This window comes from Trachurus trachurus (assembly GCF_905171665.1).
Source record: "Trachurus trachurus genome assembly, chromosome: 15".
Lineage (NCBI taxonomy): Eukaryota > Metazoa > Chordata > Actinopteri > Carangiformes > Carangidae > Trachurus > Trachurus trachurus.
In genome coordinates this window covers 1542019-1554275 of record NC_139906.1, presented here as the reverse complement: position 1 = coordinate 1554275, position 12257 = coordinate 1542019, and the positions used below count along the sequence as shown (strand labels likewise).

Genomic DNA, 12257 nt, shown 5'->3' with positions numbered 1-12257 from the left:
GCTCATCAGCATCTTTATCTTCATCTCTGCTGCTGTTTGACTCTTTGTGTCGGTTTAATTCTCTGGTGAAGCTTTGTAAGAAAAGTCTAGTTCAACATTTTGTCAAATTGGCCCATCACCATAATCCCTATAGTCAGAGCAGTAGGTTCGTTACCTTTAATTGTCGGTGCAAGCTATTTTTAGAACGGCGGAGCAGAGCCGTGAGCTGCTCAGAGCTACGCTACGGAACCAACTCACGTATCCCTCCGCCCAGGGTTAGCGTCCGCTGATCAGCAGTTGGTTAGGTCCAAATAAAAACTGTGTTTTTCCTGCACTTTGAAGGGCTGGAAAAAATTATATTATAGTGAACAATGGAACTGTGTATTTTTTTTCAGGTAAAACCTCTTTTAGGCCGTGAAAATAGGCCGTTTCTTTGGGTCTGTTCACAACACTGTATGTTGTAAATCTCTGGGCAGGGCTATTATGGGCTGGCGTTGCTAACGGGAGGAGTGCAGAGAGTCTTCTACTGCAATTAAAGTACTTAGGGGCTATTTGGAGATCATACAACCCCACTTTAAAAAAATGCTACTATCCCTTTAACCTGCTTCCTAGTCAATATCTTACAGTACATTAACATTGGGGTGGATCAACATGTAAACCTGTGTGTGTGTGTGTGTGTGTGTGTGTGTGTGTGTGTGTGTGTGTGTGTGTGTGTGTGTGTGTGTGTGTGTGTGTGTGTGTGTGTGTGTGTGTGTGTGTGTGTGTGTGTGTGTGTGTGTGTGTCGTAGACCTGGAGGCCAAGCAGCGTCTGATCGACGACATGCGTCTGGCTCTGACGGAGCAGGAGGAGACGCAGGAGGAGATGGAGAAAGTCCTGGAGGAGAAACTGGACCTGATCCAGGAGCTGTCTAGTGGTGAGACAGAGGAGGAGGAGGAAGAACGAGGGTTTAAAGGGATAGTTCACCCAAAATAGAAATTTCTGGGAGAAGTTTCAGAGTCCTCCGTGGCTTCTCTGAGTTACAGGGGGTCTCGGCGTAGCAGTGCATGTCCATATGACGGTTGCAAATGGATACCAACTGTCTTCGTAACAAAAAGACACACCAAAAAACATCCAAATACCTCCATGCTGCTTGTATGTAATGTCTGTCTTGTATTGAAGCCCCAACATGAGAAATTGTCCCGACAAAAATTAAATAAGTCTTTATTTCAAGCTTGTTTGTAGGGAAAGCTCGGGAAGAGGAGCTTTGAGAAGCTTCCGCTACAAACAAGCTTGAAATAAAGACTTATTTAATTTTTTTCGGAACAATTTCTCATGTTGAGGCTTCAATACAAGACGGACATTACATACGAGCAGCATGGAGGTATTTGGATGTTTTTTGGTGTGTCTTTTTGGACGAGGAAAACATATGGACATGCAGTGCTGCACGGAGCCCCCCTGTAACTCAGAGAAGACACGGAGGACTCTGAAATTTCTATTTTGGGTGAACTATCCCTTTCAATTGTTGAGTGTTGGTGGTTCGGCTCGGTTTTTTTAATCCTCTTATCGCTGCAGACCGACCGAATCCAGTTCACGCTCCGTCTCAGCAGTAAAAACATTGTAATTGGAAACCAGAGTCGGGTCATTGTGTCGGCGTGTCGAGGCCGGAGCGATGCGCGTGATAGGAGGAGGCGCCGTAAAACACAGAGAGAGATAACTGAACTGAACCGGGCCTTTTTATTCCTACTGATAACACAGCAGAGCGGGGAAATGCAGCGTAGAGTCACAGCTCTGATAACACCGAGCTGAACGCTGAGGAGTTCTGCTCCATATAAAAACTCTCTGCAGCGATTTAAATATGTGACCTGATCCATCAAAATGAGTCACAGTGACCCAAAGTTGAGATTTTGGTATCAATGGAAAGATTAGAAAATAAGCTTTAAAATGATTCCCTAGTCAAAGTCATACATTTGATGGTTTTCTAGATGTGGCCAGTTGAATTACGATCTCCTACTCTCTTATTCTGTTCTAAAACCTGAGAAAACAGCAGTTAAAGTTTTTGCCCGTGACTCTGGCATCTGTTCCTGTACCACGCGATTACACAGCACCCTATACGGCCCCTTGTTGTCATAGAGGCAGCATTCAATGACCCTCGGAAAGCAGAGAATCTCACAATTCAGATGCTTTTTACAGCTCGTCTCTATCATAAACGGTTCAGAAGTTGTCATGTTTTGTTGACGTTTTGTTAAACATGTGCAAGCGTTGTGTCGTTGCTACGCTCTGTTAGCATCGATGCTACGCTCTGTTAGCATCGATGCTACTCGGTTTAGCATCTGTTTCTGTACCCGTCCCTTCTCGTCACAGAGGCACCATTCAATGACCGTCGGAAAGCGGAGAATCCCGCGATTCAGATGCAGTTTACAGCTCGTCTCTATCATGAACGGTTCAGAAGATATTTCATGTTTTGCACCAATGCACAGTCATCTTCAGAGGGTTTAAGTTGCAAGTCAACTTTAATCATCATTTACGTGCCTTTTCTCAATTATCTGGACTGTGAAACTTTGGGAGATTGTTTTTGAATGTCATTGCTTTGAAATTAGGGTAAAAAATCAGCTGATTATCTAAAAATAGAACGTTGCGACATCCGACTCATTTTGATAGAACGGGTCACATATGTTATCTACTGTATTTCAGAGGTGGACAAACTGAAGTCGCTGCTGCTGCTGCAGGACCGAGGACACAACGCCACCGGCACCGTCGACAGCCAATCAGACGACCTCAAACTGGCCAAACAGGAAGCTGCCCGCGCTCAGGAGAGTTTGAAGGTGACGACACGACCAGAACCGGTTTTTATTCTGATACTACAGTGTCATTTAAACTGTCTGTTAATTAATGTGAACAGTTCATTAGTGGAAGATGAAATTAAAGTTACAGACGACACATTCCCTTTACATCCAGGAAAATGTAACGTTATTGTTTTAAAATGCTGAACAGGACACAAACTATAAAATGTCTTAAAATAATACTTGACATGTTTTAATCGTGTAATTGTAACTCCTAAAACAAACTTGCTCATAAAACATGTTGAGCCAGTTGAAGAAGGTACATGTGTGAAAAACCCTGTTGTTCTCCTGTTGCATGGAGTTTTAACTTTTTTTATTTTTTTTGAGAAATCTTACCACTTTTTTGTAGAAAATTTTTAACTTTTTTTTTTTCAAGAAATACTACCACCTTTTTTCCAGAATTTTTTTTTGAGAAATTTTACCAATTTTCCTAGAATTTTTAAAAAATCATTTTTTGAGAAATTTTTACCACTTTTTTGCAGAAAATTGTAAAGTTTTTTTTTTTTTTTTTAAGAAATCTTATCACTTTTTTTCTAGAATTTTTTTCTTTTTTACTTTTTTTTTTTTTTTAGAATTTTGACCACATTTTTCTAGAAATGTTTAAAAGTTTTGGGAGAAATTATACCACTTTTTTCCAGAAATTTCTCTACAATATTTCTAAAAATTCGCACCATTAAGCCTAAATTTGGACGTACATTGACTAAAAGTTTGTGTGTGTGTGGAACAGCTGTGCACAGACAAGCACCAGGCGGAGCGTAAGAAGTGGCTGGAGGAGAAGCTGTCTCTGATTGGCCAGGCCAAGGAGGCCGAGGACAAGAGGAACCAGGACATGAGGAAGTTTGCAGACGACCGAGAGCGTTACAACCGGCAGCAGAGTCAGCTGGTGAGTCGACACGTGGAGGAGTCGGAAACTCCTTTAGTCCCTTTTCTCTCTTTATTTGGAGGGAGATGTTTTCTTTTTATTTGAAAGAAGCATCACATGTAATAAACACAACACTTCAACACTTTCTTTAGTCCACAGCGAGGATTTTATCCCTCGTTTTTACCCTGCAGCTTCCATCTAATACACAACAATAAATCGTTATCAGCTCACCGTGAATAAAAAGTATAATGTGAATAGAAAATATACATTTCATCAAGCACAAGAACATAATTAAAAACACAATTAGACAAATAAAATGAAATAAATAAAAAGTCAAAAACAAAGTTGAGAGCAGTTAAAAGCATCGTTAAAAGTATATTTCTATTAATTTTCTTTTTTTAATTTACCCGCGTAAATATGTGATCGGATCTCATTGTGGACACTGGAGCGTATTAATGTCAGGGGTAAACAGTCTTTGTCCACTTTGCTTTTTCTGAGATTTTCTTTGAAGGAATAGTTCACAAAAAAATGAAATCCAGTCATTATTGACTCCCCCTCATTCATCAGCATCAGGGCGAGTCACTAATGACTGAATTTCATTTTTTGGTGAACTATTCCTTTAACAAATCACTTGTTTGTTTGTTTTTTAAGTTATGAACACAAACTGCAAATACAATCGAATCAAATCAGATTTAAAAGGTTTTACATACAGTACTCAGTCCATTTGGTCCAGATCTAATTAAGGTTTTCTTTTTCAGCTCACGTCCGTCGGTGGTGGATAAAACCTTTTCATGCATGTTTCATACATTCTTTAACGTACGCCTCTCTCCTCTCCGTCCTGCTCAGGAGTCTCTGACGTCTCAGCTGGCGGAGAAGGACGAGACGATGGAGCGGTGGAGGACGGACAGAGACACTCTGGTGGCGGCGCTGGAGGTGCAGCTGCAGAAGCTTCTGACCAGCCACGTGGAGAAAGACAAACTGATCCAGGAGCTGCAGCAGCAACAGAGCAGCAACACACAGACGCCACCAGCAGAGGTCAGTGTGACAGAGGAGGTGAAGGAGGAGAGGAGGAGGAGGAAGACGGTCTAAAGATGTTGGATAAACTGTTAGAAAAGAGCAGGAGGAGGGAAATCGATGCAGTTATTTTAAGCAGCAGTGTCGGGTTGTCGGTGAACGTCTCTCCTGGGTGTCCTGGGTGTCGGTCGGGTGTTTATGTCCTCCAGCTGCTGGACCGACTCACTTCAGTTTTATTTAACGTCCCAAAGGGCAATGAGGGTTAAAGCTCATAGGATCACATCAAACAATAAAACATATAATGACATAGAAACACACATCAGTATAAATAGAGAACGATCATGTAATAAATACAAGAATTAAGGCACTTTATAAGATAAAAATCCAGGATATAGGGCTGCAACTAACGATTATTTTCATTATCGATTATTTAAACGATTAATCGATAGGGATAGTTCAACATTTTGGCAAACTGGCCCATTGCCATAATCGCTATAGACCCTTTCAGAGAGTATAAACAAAGACAGGTGTGGCTCATTAGAAAACGCTCTGCTACACTAAATGGAATGGAGCCTTAATTAGTATCCTTGGTAACACCTGTATTTGTTTATACTCTCTGAAAGGGTCTATAGTCATAGCAGTAGGTTCCGTTATTATCTCGTAGCGTGGTGAATGTGCAGGTCACAACTTGTCCACCAGAGCGTTGTGGAGTTGTTGGATTGTGTATTTGATGAGTCTGATGAGGGAAACCAAGAAATCCCATAATGAGCCTCCGTAGCGTAGCTCTGAGCAGCTCACGGCTCTGCTCCACCGTTCTAAAAACAGCTGGCACCGACAATTAAAGTAACAAACCTACTGCTATGACTATAGGGATTATGGCAATGGGCCAGTTTGCCAAAATGTTGATCTATCCCTTTAAAAAACGTCCTCAAATGTCTTGTTTTGTCCACAAACCAAAGAGAGACTCAGTTTATCGTCATAAAGGAACAAAGAAACCAGAAATATTCACATTGAAGAAGCTGAAATCAGAGGATTTTGACTTTTTTTTCTATTAATAACTAGTCAAACCGATTATTATATTATCAAAATAGTTGACGATTAATTTAATAATCGATTATTGTTCGATTAATTTGTTGCGGCTCTAAAAGTAAAGTGCTGCAACTCAAGGAGCAGAATGAAGTGATTGATTATTCAGGTAAACGCTCCTCAATCGCTTTGTTTCGCTGCTTATCGATGTGGCGGCGGCTGCTTCCTGTCGTCTGTCTGAGGGAAACACCTGCTGTCGCTTCATCGATCTGAAGAGGAGGTGAAACTCCAGGGGAAGTTTTTCTTTTTTTTTTCCGGGGGCCTGAGGAGTCGGAACGGTTTTTCTGCTCCGTTTCATTCAGAGCAGATTTTTTTTTCCCTTTACTGCAGCTCCGGGGATCAATATGAATTCCTCTGTGTGTGTTTCTGTAGCATCATCACAGCAGAGGGACGAGACTCCACGAGGCTCCACATCATCGTTGTTACATTTCTGCGCTTTTTTGCACTTTGATCTCTCACATTTTCGTCCTCGCTGAGCTTTTTTATTTTTAAATAGAACAATTTTCTGTCCCTGTGACCAGACACACCGATCCTTTAGATAAGAGCAGAGCAGAGCAGAGCAGACAGCGGAGGGGAGGGGAGGGGAGGGCCGCCGTGATTCACCGGATCAAAGCGAGGCCGAGCGAGCGCCGTGTCGGTCACAGCTCTGTTGGTTTAATGAGTCGCATCAGGAATCACAGACAATGTTACATAACGGGAAAAAAAACACACAACACACGAGTGATATGATGAAGAGAGCAGAGGAAACATCCAGAGTACAGAGATAATCCTACCCAAGTTATCAGTAAATACTATCAACAAATAACATCCAACCAGGCTGCGATTAAAAGAAACATTTTATCACATCCCATAATAATTTATTAAATAGTTAATACTGTAGTTGATCCATGAGAAAATCTAAAAACCATCTCAGTGTAGTTTTCCATCTCCTCTCTCTCAGCTTCTCTCTGGAGCTCTATAGTAACAACAGGTCGGTGTCGGCCAATCAGAAGAGAGGAGGAGGCTCTGAGTCTCTTCCTGTCTTCTGATTGGCTGACTGTTTTCTAAAGTGATCCAATAGAAAATAGAGCAGATTTCAGAATAAAACACTCAGAGAAACCAAATCCTGCAAAGTTGTTGTTGGTTGGATGGTGGGTGCAGGTGGTGAGGGGGCGGGGCTTAGTTGTGACATCACAAAGTGACAGGAAGTCTATATTCCTCCTTCCCTTTCTTTCTTTCTTTCTTTCTTTCTTCCTCCCCCCTCTTTTCCTTCCCCTCTTTCTTCTGCCTTTTCCTTCCTTTGTCCTTCCCTCCTTCCTCCCTTTCCTTTCCTACTAGAGCTGCTTTATAATCACACTACATGTGGACATCTACCTTTATACTGTATGGAGCTTTAACACAAACATCTACCTTTATTTTGAAGGAGCCTCAATACTAACATCTACCTTTATTTTGAAGGAGCTTTAACACAAACATCTACCTTTATTTTGAAGGAGCCGCAATACAGGGGTGCAAACTTGTCACCTTTCGGCGAAATTCGCCGTTTTGGATCCCAAATTGGTCATTTGTGTGATTCGTGTAAATCCGCAATAAAAAAAAATTTGAGAGGGGGGGGGGTCCGGCGAGGCAAGCCGAGCCGAGCCAATGCACCTGTCTCTTTAAGGCGCGTGCACCTTATCTGGATGACAACGAGTGGTGGCAGCGCTCCTCTTCTGTCCAGCAATACACACCTGAAGCTTCACTTTTAATACAGACTAACTAACGCGACTTTTTGAGCATGTCGGAGCTAGAAGATGCGCCAGCAGCGTTGTGTAGGTGCTGTATGGGACCGCGTGTGTGATGATCGCGATCGCGGCCGATTAGCGCGTTTAGCATTTATTAGCTCCATACCAGTGTCTCCCTCTTCTCTGGAGGAGGGTCTGGCGAGCGAGACTAGCTCCAGTGCGACCTGTTCAGCAGCAGCAGGAGGAGGAGGAGGAGGAGGAGGAGGAGGTTGACTGACTGTGGCAGGACCTCTACCTCTGTTTCACTTTATGTTGCTGGTAAATAATGTGGTTGTAAAAGTAGCAGGCTAAATTTAGTATGCACTAATTAAAGGGGCAGAGCTTTAAGAGATTTTAGCTTTTATATTTTAAGATATATTTTTTGTAAGAACCACAATTAATAAATATAGGTTATATATTTCAGTGAATATCTAATTGTTCTTAGCATTTGTTAGATAACTTTATTTGCCCAATAAATTAAAACATGTTGGAACTATCAATGTCTCCTCCCTTGCAGCCAGAATCTCACCTACTTTTAACCTCAGACTGTCACAATGATGTATCAGATGTCAGACTGCCTCATTCTTTAAGTTTTAACCTGAATATATAAGACATGATTGATTTTCCCAACAATCAAAGTATACCAAACCGAACCGAAAACCATGACCACAAAACCGTGAACCGAACCGTTTGCTTGAACATCTTTTAAATACATATTGCCGCTTATGTTTTATGTAACCTATGGCATTTTTAAGCTTCATGTGTGTTATTGGACAGAAAGAGCAGCACTGCCTCGGAGTATAGCCTACGTAGCCTACAGAAAACACATTTACATCAATAAATAAATGTTTCACAATGAACCAATCAGTCTGTATTAAATTTTATTTAGTTTGAAGGCAAGGTTTGCAAGGTTCATCTGATGGACATCAAGGGACAGATTCTCCAAGTTTTGCACAGCTTTTGCTCATGCTAAACCTACATAGGCTGAAGACCCCCTTCACATGTTTCAAAACCAAACACAGAGAGACAGATTGTGCAGGTTTAACAGGAGCAAAAGCTGTGCAATCTGGACCTAGTCTCATGCTAAAATAAATTCACCTTTAAAGTTGGTTTTAAAAAAAAATTCCCCGGGGGACCATGCCCCCGGACCCCCCTAGGGGGTCGGTATCTTGTCACCTTTTTTACCCCTGATGAGTTTGCACCCCTGGCAATACTAACATCTACCTTTATTTTGAAGGAGCTTTAACACAAACATCTACCTTTATTTTGAAGGAGCTTTAACACAAACAGAAGCTGCAGCAGCAGTGAGGACAGTTAATGTCAATGTTCACCCAGCGGTGTGATGCAGTCGTCCTCTTCTCCTCCTCCTCCTCCTCCTCCTCCTCCTCCTCCTCCTCCTCCTCCTCCTCCTCCTCCTCCTCCTCTTCCTCCTCCTCCTCCTCCTCCTCCTGTTGTTTCCAGTCGGTTCAGACACGTCCGTCCCTAACGCCACGTTTAGCTGCAGGACCGAGCTGCTCTCTGTCACATCCGATGTATTTCATGTTTACAGAGTGAGAGCTCACTTCACTGCAGGAAACTCCTTCATGTGTTTCATTTCCACTGTGACTGTTTCCTCCTCTACCTGCTGCAGACTTCTCTCTGTGTTGGATAGGACAGGCTGGTTTTATTCACACTCATCAACACACGTTAACATGTGTTGATGAGTAACCAGCGCTCTGTCCTTATGTCTGTAACACTTGCATAGGCTGTCAATCAATTACTGGTAATGAGTTTCTATCGTTAATTGTGACAAATCACACATTAAGAGTTCTTGTTTTATTTGTTCTAAGTGTGGATCATTTTCAATCTCATCTCACATCCATAGCAACTTCAAATAACATTGGTTTTGTCGACTTCTGTAGCTGCAGCTGGATTGTTTTGTCCAGTCTCCACAATCAGAGTCAGAATCACAGCAGCTTCCACTGCCAGCTGGTTATTACACCTACACTTGGTGATAATTAGAAAGAAAAGGGAACAGAAGAACCTATAGTTAAAAGAAACATGTGCATATACATCTGCAGTAAATACAGATGTGTGCACCTGGACACAAGTGCAAACTGTACTGTAGCTACCACTTGATTCAAACTAACACAGTTGCGTTAATCACGTGACAGTAAAGTTCAAATGAATTGACATTAATGTCCCTTGCCTTTAGTTTATTTTTTTATCTGTTTCATTCATTGAAAAAAGAAACAGTTTAATATAAGAAAGTAATGACGTGGGCAGAAAGATGCAAACTTATGTTGTCTAACCCTTTTTTTTAAGATTTTTTTTTACAATTAGATAATGTGTGTAAAATAAACAACAAAGAAATAGAATAAAATAAATTAAGATAAATTGGCAGCAGACCATCAGCTCATCATCCGAGTGAAGTCCTAGGTCCTAAAACATGCATCGCCATGCAGCATTTCTTTTTATATCATATGAACTTGTGTTTTTATAAATACATAGCCTACCTATCCAAGTTTATACATATGCAGACATACATTACATACAGTATATACATAACTAGTATAGAGACACAGATATATATTCATATACACACATACACATGTTTTCACAACCTGAAAAAACGCTTTCAGATTCAGATAAAACCTGAGAACAGAGTGAAGTTTGAGCTTGTGAAATAAAAATCCGACTGAAACAGCTGCAGCTGAACCTTCAAAGTAAAAGTCCTGAGTGTGTGTGAACTTCCTGTTTCAGGGCGGCGGCGGCGGCGAGGCGGTCGTCGTGGTGACGGAGCTGAGAGCGGCGCTGCAGGAGCGCGAGCTGCAGATCCAGAGACTGAAGGAGGAGCTCAAGGCTGCGTCGGAGGCTCAGGTCAGTGTCTCATCGTCGCTCTGCTGCTTCGACTCCGTGGCCACGCGGGAAGTTTTCATTATGGAATAACGCCGATTTTTTATTTATTTATTTTTTTTTACACTTTATTTGTAATCTTACAGTTATCATATAAAACAATCATATTCTCTGTTTTACAAATACCTATAGAAAAACAGTCTGACAATAAACACAGACAGTTCAAACCCAAAGTCAACGTGACAAACTCGTCGTAGACAACAGACAGGCAAAGACAAGAGGAGAAAAAAACAATTTTGTAACAATCTGCCACATTTTGTAATAAAATTGTTGAACGCAATATGTAAGAACTTTGCCAGATTTTGTAATAAGTTGTTACATAATGCACCAAATTATTACATTTTCTTAATAAAAATAAAATGCAACACCTGCATTTTGTAATAATTTAATGTATTACGTAACAACTTATTACAAAATCTGCCAAAATTATTATACAAAATGCGTCATTATTACATCATGAAGTGAAAACTGTATGTATAATGTAAAATGATCGTCGCACAATGTTTGTGCTGTGGTTTTTCTTTTATTGCTCTCTGGCCGTCTTTTCTAATCTAATTCATAATCTAATTAATCTCTGGGTTTTTTAAATGCTACTTATTTTGGGGCTTTCTGTTGACGTCACTGAGTATATTTTTTTATTAAACCTTTATTTAACCAGGTAAGCCGACCGATTGAGATCAAGAGCTCAGCAACACGTTACACACAAATTATCACAGAACAAAAGCACTAAATTAAAACAGACAATGGATTACAACTGGAAACAATCAGTAAGAATTAAAAACACAGGCAGCGTTCCATGGACTCTCGTTTTCTATTATTTTAAATGAACCAAATGAATGAAGGGAAATGAGCTCTGGTAGTTTCATTTCAACTTGGAGAGTATTTCATGCAGATGATGAGGAAAAACTGAAACTAATCAGCACCGAGTGAACCTGAAGCTTCCCCACCTGGGAGGTTTTCAGGGGGGCAGCTCGGAGTTATCTGCCCCCGAGGCCGGAGCTCGTTCAGCCCCAGGAAACGCTTCGGGGACGGATCGTGTGTCTCTAAGAATAGATCAAATGGATCAAACCGGTGCAGCTTTAAAAGAGTCTGAACATCCAAAATATATCAGAGAGCTCCTGGTTTCTTCTCTATTTTAAGTTCACTTGGAGCCTAAAAAATCTGCATCTCCATCAAAACACACTTTACTGACTCATCCAAACGTCACATGTTCCAGAAACTGTCAAAAAAGAAGTATTTTTAGTTTATTTGAAGTTTTATTTATTAGCATTAAGAACCAGAGTGTGTGTTTCTCTGGGAATAAACAACAGCAGCAGTGTTTTTATATTTAATCTTTCTTTATCTTTGGTGTTTGTTTGGTTTTTAATCGGTGTCGAGGTCGGAGCGATCGGGTCGGAGATAAGAGCTCGAGGAGGGAAGGAGGTGTTTCTGTTTTCAGGAATCCTGTCTTGAGTTTGATCTGATGACACAGTGAGGGAGTGAACGCAGACGGAGACTCATATTTATTCATAGACTCTTCACGGAGGAGACAGACACGCCTCAACACAGAGACCTGGGTCTGGGTCTGGGTCTCTGAATCTTAAAGGGATACACCAACATTTTGGCAAATTGGCCCATCACCATAACCCCTATAGTCATAGCAGTAGGTTTGTTACCTTTAATTGTCGGTGCAAGCTGTTTTTAGAACGGCGGAGCAGAGCCGTGAGCTGCTCAGAGCTACGCTATGGAGGCTCATTATGGGATTTCTTGGTTTCCCTCATCAAACTCATCAAATACACAATCCAACAACTCCACAACGCTCTGGTGGACAAGTTGTGAGCTGCACATTCACCACGCTATGAGATAATAACACAACGTTA

General features: G+C 41.3%; 1 protein-coding gene across 1 annotated transcript in view; it reads left to right on the top strand.

The window, feature by feature from the left end:
- Positions 1-12257, top strand: part of kif20ba (kinesin family member 20Ba) — a gene marked incomplete at its 5' end in the record, with an annotated part of 117149 nt that overhangs the window by 68082 nt on the left and 36810 nt on the right. Inside the window, 5 exons of the mRNA XM_083988693.1 lie at positions 768-893; positions 2651-2781; positions 3527-3682; positions 4508-4696; positions 10246-10362. Of these exons, the coding sequence (XP_083844819.1) occupies positions 768-893; positions 2651-2781; positions 3527-3682; positions 4508-4696; positions 10246-10362 (719 nt within the window). The remainder of the gene's footprint in view (positions 1-767; positions 894-2650; positions 2782-3526; positions 3683-4507; positions 4697-10245; positions 10363-12257) is intronic.